We start from the raw sequence: 16,027 nt of genomic DNA on the forward strand, positions 1-16,027 counted from the left end.
GGGTCCGAAACTAGTCGGGCTACCCCGATAAATACGCGTGAGTAAACCGTTACATCATTTAATAATGAATCATTCTCACGACAGTTACTATCAAAAAACACTACAGGTAAATGTTTAACTGGTACCCGTTACACTAAACAAACACACACACATGCATCCAGCCTCATTATGGCTACTTAGCGATCCAACAATACACCACAACTGTTAGAATCGTCAAACTGCGAAACGATTACCCATATAACAGCTATCATTAACTTAACAAAGGCTTATGACGTTCCACACCGTTGACGGGTGAAAATTATCACTCCACAATTGCCAACATCGCTGTAATAAGAGAAATTCGCATTTGTTTCCCTTTCCTCGCTTGTATATATATAAAGACTCGTTTCTATGTCCCATACTTTTGTTGCATTAATGATGTTCGGGAAACTGGTGGTAGTTGTGCTCATGTATGGAGTATGTGTGTTTGGGGGTATACCAAATAGGGGAGTCTCGTTTGCTAATCGAAGGAGTTCGAAATTGCAGGATGTGTCTATTGATCAATCGTTCTGGCCGCAACGACCGAAGGAAAGTCGATGTAAGTATTTGAAATAGGAAGGCGTTTTTTTTTAGTCAGCCAGTCCTTTTTCACATTGAGTATTGCAAGTTTTCTGGAATCGTAATTGGTTTTATTTAACTTGCTAAGTTAAATAGTTTGCGTTCACAAGCGTCGGTATTCTAGGAGTAGATGTTATTAAAAGGAAATTTATTTAGCCACTGCGAGTAAATCAGCTTTGCGAGTTTATTTTTTAAAGTTATTATGTTTCAATTTAAGTTTTTTTCAAGGGTAATATTTGCATACTTAATTACAGTTTGATAAGACATTCTATCGTTTGTAGTTTGTAACTTTTAAAGTTTAAGTTAATCTCATGTTGCTTGTAACTGTAGAATTTTAAAAAGATATGCTATTTCTGTTCTATTTCCAAAAAAATCTTACTTACATCCTAATGTTTTTACGAAAACTAAAGCTTACTTTCCCTCGTCCTAGTTCTATCACTATTCACCGTAGTGACGTTTCCCAACGGGGCCTGCGCGGGTGCATCGGGAGACAACGGTACCTGCATGACTGCGCGCGAGTGTACCGCGAGGGGGGGCTCCGCTAACGGTTACTGCGCTAATGGCTTCGGGCTGTGCTGTATCTGTAAGTACTTTAGATTCAGAGAAAGTTTCAGACAACCTCTATGCATGTTTTAGAGTATATTTGAGTTATAATTTCACCTTTGGTAGTGTGACTTCTAGTTCTAGAGTGGTGTCTTTCTTCAAAATCTGTAAAATTGATAAGTGGCAGTGTAATATCGCACTTCTTTCCCTAGAAGGTTTTTCTTCCATATCTGCAATAAATTAGTTTGAGAAATAAAAGACGAGAATTATCAAAAAAAAATAAAAAAATTTCAACCTTAATGTTTATTCGCTCAATTGACATTACAACTAAATTCAGATCCAATTCTTGCTTAAAAGCCCGATTGCTGCAAGGCTAGAGTTAGACCCAAGATAATCGCCAATGACAGCTTCTGAAGTTTCGAAGATAAGTCAATTGAAGCAATCAAATACTCAGTTTAACTTTATAAAAAGGTAGAGAAAAAGAAATGAAATCTCGAATTGATTTAAATGATTTCATAACAAGCTTAATGCAAAGGGTGTAAGGACTTTTTTTGATCTTTGCACTGATATATTAGATTATTATTTGTCTTTACCACCCTAAATTATGTTTGTTTAGGGCTTCTGAACTCAGTTTTTGATCTTTCACGCAGTCAATTTGAAGGTTTATCAAACATTCACGTGTTTGTAGATCGTATGATGTATTTATACATTTTTTTATTTGATAGTTTCTACAGTTCTTTGAAACGGTCCTAAATAAAAAGTAACGTTTGCGGTAATCATTTTTGAATTTCAAATTATGTCTGTGGTATTTTAAATGATTATGTTGCACTTTGCGTATTTTACAAGTTTTTATTTACTTACCAGCTGACCCAGCAAACGTTGTTTTGACTAATAAATTATTTCTAGTTGTAGGTATTTAAAAAAAAATTCTCCATACAATAAAAAAATAAATTTTAGTGTGAGCAACCCTTATCAGTTAGGGGTATGAAAAATAGATGTTGTTCTATTCTCAGACTAACCCAATATGTATACAAAATTTCATAAAAATCGGTCGAACCGTTTCGAAGGAGTACGGTAACTAACATCGTGACACGGGAATTTTATATATTAGATATTTTATCTTATTTTCGCTTCATCAACAAATCTTGTAAATTATATTGAAGATGATTCTCGGTTCCTGACTATGCTGAATTTAGAGTTTAATTGAATTTACGTAAATTGCGTAACAATGCAATATTATGATGTCTATTAGCTCTCCGAAGTTGGAGCTGAAAAACAGCCACAAGAACTAGAGAATAAATAAAAAACACAATCTCATTAGACTTTCGATTAGTCTGATTGGTCGTGTCTTAAACTTTGGTCCCAAAAAGACGCACGCAATTTTTTTTCCAAATTTATTCTTTTTAATCATAACACACTTGCTTTTATAATCAATTTACAATAACTTGGTGCATTAAAAAACTATGATCCGAAAAAAAAAACGCCTGCTTTTAATGTTATTTCAAAATGTATTTTTAATTATAACACACTTGCTTTTTTAATCAATTTACAATAACCGCTTCTTTCCTGCTCACGACACCTCTTTTACGTTGGCGTTAACTCTACAATGTAACCCCTGTAGTGAGAGCATGTTGATGGAACATACGCGAAGCTAAAGTCACTTGCATGACTGCGTTGATGTACACTCAACGGCAAAACTCTTGTGTGGTGTAATTATTTGAAATTTTGATTCGTTAGGGTTATGGTGACAGCTCTTTTAGTTCAATTTATGGCTCTCGCAATTGAAGTTATAGTTGCGTGAGTTTTTTCGTGTTTTTAAACTGTTTTGAATAGATACGTTACATTTTGTAATGGAAATGAGAGTTTTCATCATATCGACATCATTATATTATCAAAACTTTATGTAGTTGAGTTGAGTAAACTTTTGGGTTTATAACGAGAGTAAACATCAACAATTATCTAATAATCCTCTCAAAATTTTCTGACTTACGTCGATAACTGTACCATCCTCGTTCCATCGGCGTCAATACAGCTCTCGAATCTGATGCCTTCAAAGGAACTAATGGCCTTTAACAGGGTTGTGCTGGATTGTACTTTACACTGATTTTAGTCTGTCGGCCACAGTATTACCTTTCGCAAGTCCTGCTCACAGGCATCTTGAGTTGTTAGAACATTAGTTGGTAATGGGTAAGTTAGTTATGTAATCCCTGTATTTCAGTTTATAGGGTTTTGTAACTAAGGGGTTAAAATCTATTTCCCTATAACTATCTAGTACTTCAGGACTTTTCAAAAAAGTGTGTACTATGTTAGACAGATGAATGTAGCAGTGGTGATGTATTTCTATTTGCAATTTGATACAGCAATATTTTTTGCAAGTATCTTTTCTTTGGTATTTTGAACGGGGTACTCATTGTTCTGAGTCCTACTATGTTTAGTCCGCTTATTCAATGTAAAATAATGTGCAAATTGTTTAAAGAGATCTTTGTCATGAAAATTAGATTCAAGGAATAAAATAAAATTTCTCTTAAAATTTTCGTCACTTCATACTAATTTCAGTTGTTCTTCTATCCTCGTTTTATTTCTCTTCATTTAAGCAATTATTTTGGCCGTTTCTTAGACTATTTATAATTAGGATTAGTGTCTTAACTTTCAATCGTCTTTATTACACACAATATAATAATATTCTGAATCGACTATTATAAAGAAACGCATAACTTTGTACCAATCTCGCCACATCAAAAACTTATGATGATGCATTAATATACACCTATACTTATCCAAACTTAAAAATATTCAAAACAACAATAATATTAAATATATTCAAAGAGAATATCTGTTATCCCACAAACATTTCATAACCACTGCATGAATTTCTGTTAAACGACAAATAAACTCTCTAAGCCTTTCATACATGGCAACAGACAATATTTGATGAGCGTACCTGACGCATCAAAGAACCTTGTTGGTTAGATCCCTCTCTGGTTTGTCCAGACTCATATTACATGGTCGAGTTAAATTAAATCCTGAACTTATACAAACTGTTGATATAGGTTCCCTTTGAAGCAAAGAGTTATTAATATACCTCAAATTATAGAAAGCTAGAGAGCAGTGTTCTGATTGTCGACGAGTGGTCGTCTACATATATTATATGCGTTTGTAATATGTGTGTATTAAATACGAGAAAAATGATGTTTGTGTGAAAGTTATTGATGATAGAATGTCTTCGCTTAAGAACTCGCATTTTTATTACAAGCATAACTATTCGATTTGAACAATCTCTTTGGAACTTAATACATGTTGAAAGCTTAATGTTTTGGGCTGATTAGACAAAGGTATGGTCGATGTATTTTTTATTTTATTGAATGAGCTTTCTATACAGACGTAATTAATAATAAAAAAAACGTTACGTCATATTTTAATTAAACATTCGCAAAGCAATATGACACGAAAATTAAATATTAAAATGTGACGAGTTCTGCGAACTGAAGCTTACTTCAAGAGCAGTGCAGCATAACATTCTATTGCATGTTTCATGTCTGCTTATTATTGACTTCAAAAGGGGGCGTTCTTTAATCCAGGGGGCGTGTACTTTATAGAAACAAAGAGGCGTGGTTTACATCAGAGGTCTCTTTCGGTACCCTGTTATGTAACGTAGAGAAAGAGCAGGAAGTATATATGTACAGGATGCAGTTGAAATTCACTTACGCCAACTATTGATTTATTACCAAACATGGTATGAATACTCGCAAACATTAATGGTGGACTGTATTAATGTTTACGCACACAAACACAGCAACTCACTTTGAAGTTAAATTATAGTTTAATCAGTGTGGACTGATTGATGGAGGATTATGTGATTCAATAAGCTGATACTAATTGCATTGACCACGTTATGGGACTTATGTAATATCGAGTATGTTCTGTCCTTTTGTCCGTAATCAAATCTTGCAAATTGATTTTAGTTACTGGTTTGCGATTGTGCCGAAATTTGGCGTGGATAGGTCCTGATGCTGGAGTACGGAGGTGGTTATATGCGCTCCGTTATTAATCCTTTTTCATCACACACAACCTTATCACATCTGGATAATTTGTATATTATATAAAGCTTGCAATATAAAATATTTTAGTTAATACTTTTTCATAATAAGTAAGCAAATGCCTGGAACACGATCGGAGTAAGACGAGCTATCCCAAGAATATAGCACTGGCAACTTTCGTTTTAAGAGAACGAGCAAACAACACTTCGTGAATCAAATAAAAAAATAATCTAATAAGATAATTTATTTTAACAAAAACCCATTCAGCCGTTCAGTGAACAAGTAATTTTTTTCATAGAATAAATTAATATAATATTCAAGAACTTTCAAACGACTTCATCCATATCCTCATATTAAACAAAGCTTGTAGTATGATTTTGTATGATTATTAGATATATGATAAACATTACAACATATAATTTACTTACGTATGATAAATAAACTACACTCAGGTAAAGACTATATGACAGACAAAAAAAAAATCTTTAGTGGATATCGAATCCACGACCTTCGGCACAGCCGTCAGAGTCATCAAACCAGCAGAAATAAAAATTAAGAGTTTTAATACAAAAACCAACCAACTAAAAAACACACATAAAAATAGCAAAACAAAAAGGCAAAAAACGCAAGAAAACGACAGGATTCGAATCCGCATCTTCGCAACAAGATATCCCACGCCTCAACCCCTTGGAACTTGAAAATTAACAACCGTATTCATTCCAGTGTCATTTATAATATTATCCGAATGCTTTTATCACTAGAATGCATCTTACACTTTTTTTGGCAAACTATAACTGTAGTACCTAGGTACAATGTTATGTTAGGAAAATGTTATGAGTTACCTAAATGCGTGAACTACAAAATCAGCGCAACAGGCTCTAACGGGATGCGCCGAGTGAATATCGATCCACCCCACAAGCCGCCACCCGGTACAGCGTGCATGAGCGAAGGAGATTTTAAATACTTGTAATTACTAACGTTGAAAAAATTGTTGACTATACGTATATATGTATGTATTAATTTCCTTTACCCCGAACACAAAGAATGACTTAGAACAAATATGTAGGTATGTTTGTACTTGCTTGTTCTACTCGGAGTTCGGATCCGCGGCATACATATACTGCTTGGCTATCTTTGATGGCAAAGATAGCCGAGTCGTTTAATTTACTTTTTACAGTTTTGCATACTGTAAGAAATAATCTTTTGTTTTTGCAAGACACAAGAACTTTTGTAATTTGATCATTGGCAAAAAAATACTCTTTTTTACATTACTGAAGGCGGGAAGATATCTAAAAACATTTTTATGTATTACAAAAACTTTGTGGATTGAAAGCTCTACCATGTGTCTGCAGCCGACTACTTTCAAAACTTATCTATGATGAACTTTGCTATTATTAAGAACAAATATCAGTAGATTGCAGACAGTAGAGAGCAGATAGTATAATAATTCGACGTATATTTAGATTAAAATTGCATTCAATATGAAGGGGCAATTTTTATAAACATTTTTTTAGTTATTCAGTTCCCAATTACTATGGCACTAAAATATTAAAATAAAAGCTTTTGCTTATCTTAAAACTGTAAGTATCTCTGAAAGTATCACTTGTCATAAAACTGTCGCTTTTCGCATTGTAATGTCTTAAAGGTTAATAGATAAGATAATAGACTGCTATATATCTTGTACATCCCTAAGAAAAAAGGCTTGTCTGCAAACCAATATTTTTTTTTTAATATACATGTTTTTTTTCTACACAATAAATTCGCCAAAAATAATTTATAAGTAAAAACAGCGCTTGCCGGGTCAGTCGGTACAGTTGGTGTTGTATGGTAGTATCAAGATGTGTGAGGTGGTCTGATTCCGGTTTAGATTAGATTAGATTAGAATATTCTTTATTGTACACCATGGAATTACAGCAGTGATTCTTAATACATACAATGTTAGGGTACAATGGCGGGTTTAATGTAATAGTTGGCAATTACTTGTTAAGCAATATAATACCTAATCGAACGGAACAATGCTCTCAAGAGGGATATCAATTTACAATAATTAATACTGAATTAATTTAGCATTATGTAATTAATAACAGGAATATAGATATTGAGGTTCCTAAATCCTAACCACCAATTAATTCCATCGATTTGTGAGTCCAAGACACCATATTATTATCATTTAATTCGATGGTTAAATACGTTCATTATGTCATTTTTAGCAGAGGAACGAATTTTCAGACTTACGTACCCGAAAGGTAATAACAGAATCCTAATATTGACGAATCTCTGACAGTCTGTTAACGGGATGTGAGCAGTCACAAACCTGTATTTATATGAAAAAAGAAGTTAAGCAACAGTTGATACGATAAAATATTTGATGCGTGACAAAGTTCTTTTGCATAGTTTTTAAGCCCATGTACGAAACGTTTTTGAGAGGGTATCACTATTTAAAAGAGTCTAACAGTATCACAGTGAGATACTATTTATTGAACAGTTTATTTAAATCACCAAAGTTTCTAAATGAAGCCCATTTCACATGCTTGGATTGTCAGTCTTATTTTTATTTTTTAAGTTGTTAGGGACACGCATCCTATTTATATATTCATTAATATGGGATTACAAATGGTAACATTGTACAAAATTAATTGTAATATTTGTTGTAATTATAATAATATCCTATGTATCTTAGAGATTCGTAAACTATCTCCAGTTTTAAAAATAGGTTTTCTGATTTAATAAACACGTTTTAAATATGCTATCTTTTTGATGAAATTACAGGGGATATTTTTCTCGATCATTTCCTCATTTTTCTTGCTTTACGTAGACTACTAATAATGTGTTTATCATATTATCTTTCGTTGTCATAGCAACACTAATTATGAGTTGCTTTTGTGAGAGTGTTTACGTAAATGCCCGACACAATCTGATAAGTATCTAGGAGGTTAAGAGCCTCTGAAGATTTTTGTTTCTAAGGAAATAATACATATATTAAAGTAGGAATGTTACACGTGTCGTTGTATTGAACTAAGTTGGTCAGAATGATTAAATTTGTTAAGCCGTTTGTTGAATTGGTACATTTTACTGATTCGCCTTTTGGTTGAGGGGTTAGTGGCTCTGAATACGATATCGGAGGTCGTAGATTCATTTCCTACATAATACAAATATTTTTGGGTTGATCATTTTTTTATGTCTAAATGCTATAAGTATCGCTATGCGTGAGTATAAATTTTTATAGCTGGTAATTCCATTTCGATAAGGTTTTATTTCTAGCGATGTTTCTTAATTTTTTCTGCTGGAATCAGTTCAGACATGTCTTTTCTAAAAAGGTTGTTATAATTACGCTGTGTGCATCTGTGTCTCAGTCTACATGGTTCCAAAACGAGTAAACACATTTGGATGCAAAATTTCTTTAAATCTCTAGGTACTCAGAGACAAAGGCTCATTGATTGAAAACAATATTTTAAACGTGAAGTAAAGTATCCATTTGTGTTTTATTTATATTTATTGTGAAATTCCTCTTTCTATTGTGTTTCTTTTTGTGAAAACCAGCTGTTTGCACCCGAAGGCAAGTGAGCTAGAGACAAACAAAGGACGGCTTATTTTAAATCTCTCGTTTCTCTTTCACGTCTCACATTGTCACCTGCGCTTTGAATACGATTTTTATAAATATGGCATTCAAAGAATAACTGAGAGACGAACTTCATCGTACCTTTTATATGTTTTGTACATTGTCACACTGCTTTCTGTGCCTGTAGCCAAGTAAGATTTATACAGTCGCTCACGGAGTAGAGAGCGCTGAAATATATAGAAATGCAATCAATTCATTGAGTCACGTGACCCAAAATCTGTCAGCTTCATAAATTCGAGCGTTTTCGTGTCAACGCTAACGATTTTTTTTGTAATTACTTGGTGTAAGGGGCTCGTTCTAAACGTGATTCAGAATGTGGTATCCAGACTTCTAGAAAGTTTACATTTAAAAAACTAATTGTGTTCATAAAAACCTGTAGGTATTTTTGTCCTGGGTAGAAATCTAACCAATAGTCCTACAGTCAAAAGTACAAGTACAAGTAGATGCGAGAGTTTATTAATATGAACGAATAAATTTCTTTTCTTTTCTAATATATTTTGTAAAGGTCTTACATAAAATAGTATGCTATGATATGGCTGAGATACGTTGAAAATTAGTGTATGCATTGCAATGGTTTTATGAGTGGATAGGAGATCCGATACATCAAAATTTTTAAAATCCTTTAACGCATTTCTCATGTTTGTTTGATGGATGAATCGTCTTCCATCACAATTAGTAAAGTCTATTCTATGGCGACGAATATTAGTTTGATTTCTTTTTTAAATAAGAACTAATATTCCAGTTTTATTATGACTCATTTTTGTTTTGGTATACCTAGTGCCTCTGACATGTTAATACAAATTTTATCAAGTGTTAAATATGTACCTAAATCTATTGTTACTTATATTTTATTTATCCTTGCTGTTGAGCTAGCCTTGGAGTTCCTTTACTGTTCAGCCAAGGTGCAGATTTATTTGCATTTCTGGCAAATTTTCCAAACTGAAGGCACTTTCTCCATTATTTCAAGACACCGCTGACTATAAGTTGTGGAACGTTGCAGAAACCTATCTCCAAATATAAATTTGAAATTGCCAACTCATAATAAGACAGACGGAAGTGGTGTCACAGATACAGGACATTTATGTTCTGGTATTATTGTATTATTACTTTATAATCCAAAATGTTTCAGTTATGACGTCATGCGGGAGCAGTACGTCAGAGAACGGGACTTACTTCGTGAACTCTGGTTACCCCTCAGCTTACGACGCCACTGGCTCCTGCGAACTAACGGTCGTCAAGTCACACCCTGATGTCTGTCAGATCAGGTGAGCTCTTCAATTAAAATTACCTTCATTCAAGGAGGTTATTCAGTATCTCAAGTCAAATGTTAACACGTCAATGTAAAATATATTTTAGGCTATGAAGAGGTCAAAAGTGGCTCTAAATGGTTCGTATAGTGTTTACTATGTTTACATGGTACTGCTAGCCAGTTGTTTGTGCTTAAACTTGGCTTGATTCACTGCCGCGTGTCAATATGATGATGGGTTTATATATAGAGCTCTTCAAATGGGGCAAATTGTGAGTTTGTGTAATATGTCGTTCTGATTTACTTCTTTTCTTGTAGTACAGTTTCAAACTTCTAATTCTCCGGCTTTCCAAAAAAGAAATTTTTTTTTTTAAATAAAACGCCTTTTAACTACCTAAACTTATCGCTAACTGTACTTTTTACATCCTTAATTATTATTTCCTGTTGTATAATGTTTGTTGCTCTAAATACATGTATCTTTAACATGGTTATATTTATCATCATCTGTCCTTTGTCTGTATTCAAAGTTTGCAAGTTAAATTTGACCGAATTTTTGGTTTCCGTTCGACCTGAAATTTGCATATTGTGATTATGCAATATTATGATTCGATGAAGTTGATATGATGCTGGCGGTGGACAATGGCCATAAGAGCTTTGCTTTTTGCTTTATTTTCTTTGAATTGCCCTTCCGAGTACGAAACAAATGCAAATAACAAATTAAAGCTGGTTTGTAATAAGTTTTTTTTTTTATTTTCTTGTGTTCATTCATTGTTCTTTGTTTAATATGGAAACTAAACAATTTAACTGTAATAAGTTTTGGAAATTTTCGATTGACAAAGACAACTTAAATTTCAATCGTTTAACTTAAAGTATAGCAGCCCACTGCTGGACACAGGCCTCCATCAAATCAGATCAGATCCAGTCAAGATCCTTTGAACCTGGCTACCTTAAAATATAATGTTGAAATAAAACAAAAATTTTGTAAGTAAACAAAATGTAAACCAACAAAACTAATCGCGGAGGGATTTGAACCCACATGCCTCGGCGTTGCAGTCAAATGCCTTAACCATTCGGCCAAACGTAAACTAACCACGGTATTCTAGCTTTGCCTTTGGACGTACGTGTTTGCCTTTGGTTGCACATTTGAACCTATTGAAAGCAAATACCAATGTCTGTGTTTTACTAGTAGGAATTTGAAGGAATTTGAACACGCCACAGTATTTTCGTGTTTTGAACAAACAATTTCAACTATACGTACCTAAAATTATTAGCAAAACAAAAAACAATCCCACACTTGAGATAAAACTTTCGAAATATTATAAATGGGTACTTGACTTATATATTCGTAGAATAAAATGAAATGTTTGTAAAGAGGTTATTATCATTTCGAAACAACGCTCATTAGTCATTAGTGTGATTTCAAACAAAAATTTAAGCGGCTTTTCAAAGGATCGTTTTTTTCTAATTTTTGCAGGGAAATATCTAATTAAAAGTTCAAAATTGTAATGGTTATTGAACATGCGGCTCATTTCTCACACATCACTTTTCGTAACGTCCAGGTTTGCGTATTATTTGAGATGAGTTTTTTGAACTTCCTTTACAATCTACACTACTGTTAATTCACGTGTAAGCCATTGGATGCTTCCATACGACGTAAGTAAGGGGCAGAGTCTTAATCGCCCTTTGTTGCCGAGCGCTCGGCCTCCGCTGCCTGCTCGAGAGCGAAAATGGCGGTTCGAACTCCGCTGACCGCCCGGTTGGACTGTACTTCGGTCAATCGTAATCTGTCATTTAAAGTGACACTCACGATTTCGAAAGAGATTCTGATTATAATAATTATAACAACATTAAATTAATCCCAGTTTAAACCTTCACACCTAATATTTAAATGTAAAACCACAAATCACATTATTACAAATCATATTAATTATAATAATCTGATTCGAACCGGCTTACGCTAAGGTTTAATTGAAATCCTGTTAATAGCAGATCCACATGATTCATTATTGTTTCATAATCCGTTGAATTCATGCGTATAATTTTACATTACAATTTTCAACGTTTGAATATAGAATTTCAGAGATTAAACGAAAAAAAAAACAACTATTTCACTAATAATAACGATTTTAAATCCCTTTTACTAATCTACTAATTTGAGCGATATTTCTACTTGAAATACTTAGGTGTACTTATTTACTTTCAAGTAAATAAAACAATTTTATAAACAACAAATCAAGGGCAGGGACGAGTCAAGTTTTGTAAAATTCGCTCACGATAATTGGCAATTTATCATGGGGAATTATATTGTTACTCGTGTAGAGAAATCTATATCTAAAAAAACTAGCAATTTAAAACAAGAAAACTTTCGTTTGTTTTATATAAGACACGTGTTTATGTTTTAAAAGATTTATCCAATAACTACAGGTTTAAAATGAACTTTCATTGCACTCTCTGTTTTCGTTGAGCGGCTCATTTTGAATTTGATTTCTTGGTGTCTGCTAGATGAGTTTCATATGGTCTGGAAATGACTTCAAGAATAAGAAATCATTGGAAGTTAATTAAAAAAACACAATAGAGTCTAATTAAACAATTCCATTTCACTATCCATGATTTAACAAAGAAAACTAACCAATATTCTCATAATTACGTAGATTGGACTTCAACCGCTTCACGATCGCGGGTCCTGACCAAATGAACCACGTGTGCAACCAAGACCAGTTCATTGTGTCCGGGGGGAACCCCGTGCCGGCCATCTGTGGCATCAACCAGGGAAGTCACAGTAAGTATACACCGTTTTATATCATTTATGAATAGATGTAAGTATCAATTTGTGATAAAGTTAGATGGCGCTACCATCTAACTCTGTTGTGTTTTTTGACAAGTGTCGCAACAAACAACTGTATTCAAGACGCGGAAAATGTAATGAGTTTTAATTGTACAGAGGTTTTCCGAAAGGGGTTAAACAATAGAAATTCGCACAGGGCCTTTTGGGGCTATATTCCTTTAAGGAATATTGTCACCTTTGTCACAATAGAGAAATAGATAAAAATACGATAACTGTATTTAGAATTTCAAAATCAGCAAAACCTCAGGACGACAATACAAAACACAATTAGGTAATTATTCGTAAAGTCACGTAAGTACATGACATGTAGACTTGGATATGGTTATATCAAAACTATAATTATAGTATCAAGTAAAAGGTCAAAATCAAAGTTAAGTAACTTTTTGTTATGTCATAAATATGATGGGCTACCATTTCAGAAATTTAGAAATTAGAAATATCTATTCTGTTATTCTGCCTATTTATTTTCTTTCCCTTGGCTTCGAAATAGGTATTTTCTTTGTAGTGGAAAATTTTCCTTTAAAGAGAGTATAATGTATGTGACCTTATAGTTACAAAGACTCTTTGTCTCGTCTCACACGTGTTCGTCTTAGATATCCTAGGTATTGCGCAATAAGTATTGCCTTAAGAATTAAGCTTTGAGCGAATACATTAGTAACTGAATTGAAAAAACACAATTTTTACTATGAGCTAGCTATATACTTAGACTGCACGGATAGGGGGGTGGTTTTAGTCCCAACGCCAAAATTTCTGCACGACGTGGATATTTGAAAAATATTTGTGAGATCCACACAAAATCTGGATGTCTTTCTGCATAAGAATTGAATGTTTGCGGCCCCGAATTTATAGCGAAGCCTAAACTCACATTTAACATTCTCTCGGAATGAATGATCGCAAAAGATTTGATTTATTTACTTACAATAAACACGTCTCAAATATAAGTAATTTGATAACTTAATTTTAGTTATAGAAAAACTTGGCAATTCAACGACTTATTAATACGGATTAGATAGGTCAGTAAAAATATTTTCTCCTCTATATGTCACTAATATTGTGAAGGAGGAACATTATTATGTGTGTGTATTTGAATTCTCTACACTCTGAAAATGCTGAAGTCATTTCGATAAGAGAACAGTTAAGGGTATATTGACGCCTTGAATTAACAAAGACAACTGTTCTCAGCTATAGCCGTAAAACAAAAAAAAGAAGTCGTGGGCAAAAGCAATTACTAAACAACCGCCAAGACAGCAAGCGAACGCTTACTTATCATCAAAGTCTGAGGCACTTTGACGTGTAAAGTAGTGATATAGACATTTTAAGTGTCGCTACTTTACGCCTCAAAGGACGGGAAAGCATGAGATGAGACAGCAACTTAAAAACAAGTGACGTTTTAGTATACAGCCATCAGTAGGCTAGATTATTCGTTTAGGGACAACGTTCACAACAAACTAGTTTTTTCAACTTTCAACAAAAAAGTAGAGTCTGTAGAGTCCCTCCGCGCGGAAGAGTTTCGTAATGTGGTAATGAATTCGAATGCCATGCATTACCTGCGCCCTCTCTTTCTATTCCCATTCACAGGAGCGCTGATAGTTTTATTGAAGTATCACTGCTTTCGTACCACCATCATGGCAGCGTTACACGTTTAACAAATAGAAAAATAATGTCAAACAAAAATAGTTTTATGTAAGTTCGACGATACTCATCTTGATACTCTATTGTTGCCAGGGAGAGCTGGCTTCAATGACTCCCTGAGAAAAATAATTAGCGTTTGTGTTGCGGAGATATTTTAAATTGAATGCATAGAAACACAAGAATGTAAAATAATAGTCAAACAAATATCTGCCCGCAGCACTTCGGCTCAGTCGCCTTATACCAATAAGATATCTTAATATAATGTGCAGCTAAAATATTTCTATAAGACTTGTGCTTTATTTACGTAATCTCGGATGTAAGGGGAATTCAAACAACTGCAGTTTTTAACTTGCACCAGGAGGCAAAGCGTCGGCGTTATAGAAGAAAAACAATACATCACAGTTTACCTTTACATTTCATATCAAACATTCTTTTAGTGATAACTAGCTTCTTAGACTGTGTAGGTGGAAAACAGGTATCAATTTCTTATTTACAAAGGCGTAGACTCTCATAGAAATATCTTCAGGCGCCGTTGATTAATGGGATCGGATTTCTAATGTTTTCATGTTACCTCGTGCGTCATATACCTTGTGATAAATAAAGGTGGTCTTAAGTGAAGGGAAAGACAAATAAATAGAAGTAACTACTTAAATATAGGTATTTATAGTTCAATAAGTTAATAACTATCGAGACTTATTGAGTAACTTTTTTTTATCATTTTTTGTATAAATGCCCAATAAACTCAGAAATTGTATCAAGTGGTAAAGACCTTTTTTGTACATATTTTCACAAAATAGGTTTGATTTATAGCTGTCTTTTCGTTTTATAAATTATACTAATGGTTGTCTCGTTTTCAAATAGAATTTGTTACAATTTTAAGGCTTACATCAAGACACATGTTTAGCGTCTCAAAAACTCACCTATCACAATACGTCCTCACGGCCTATTCACCTGTTATTTTTGTTTCACAGTGTATATAGATGCAGGTATCGGCATGACAAATCCTGTGAAACTGACGTTCGTGACAAGCGGTTCTACATTTGAGAGGCTGTGGAAAGTGAAGGTTACTCAAATACCCTGCAGCACCATTTACAAAGGTAAGAACAGTTATATAAGGGTTTTCTTAAGGAAAAACTGACAGAAAACTGTCAATTTAAATGTGTTGAAAGATTAATGTTTCACATTGCATCTATATTTTTGTGAATTAATTAAAACGTTACTGTGTGTTTAACATGAATAATATTTATTCATTACAAACTGACGAGATCTTTTGTAATTAGTGCTCAGCTTACCGGCCAAAGGGAACAGATTCTAGCGCGGATTTATTTTCACTAGCTCTGCTCACAGCTCCGTCCGCGATAGTTTTTTGCTTGCCGCATCGCCACGGGGTAAAAATAAAAATATGAGGTATTTAAGCCGAATGTTTGTGAATTTCGCAAAAAGAACTTCAAGAATTTGTGTTTTTACCTGCCCTATGCGGGAATGAAATAAAATTACGAGCGTAGATC

The 16,027-nt window shown here is 33.7% G+C and overlaps 1 protein-coding gene across 1 annotated transcript in view; it reads left to right on the forward strand.

Moving 5' to 3' along the window:
* Positions 1-417: 417 nt before the first annotated feature.
* LOC113500144 overlaps positions 418-16,027 on the forward strand; it is a 32,250-nt gene continuing 16,640 nt past the window's right edge. Inside the window, exons 1-5 of the mRNA XM_026880845.1 lie at positions 418-577; positions 1,028-1,180; positions 9,926-10,061; positions 12,694-12,821; positions 15,491-15,616. Coding sequence (XP_026736646.1) covers positions 418-577; positions 1,028-1,180; positions 9,926-10,061; positions 12,694-12,821; positions 15,491-15,616 — 703 coding nt within the window. The remainder of the gene's footprint in view (positions 578-1,027; positions 1,181-9,925; positions 10,062-12,693; positions 12,822-15,490; positions 15,617-16,027) is intronic.

Source organism: Trichoplusia ni, chromosome 1 (genome assembly GCF_003590095.1).
Source record: "Trichoplusia ni isolate ovarian cell line Hi5 chromosome 1, tn1, whole genome shotgun sequence".
NCBI classification, from domain to species: Eukaryota; Metazoa; Arthropoda; class Insecta; order Lepidoptera; family Noctuidae; genus Trichoplusia; species Trichoplusia ni.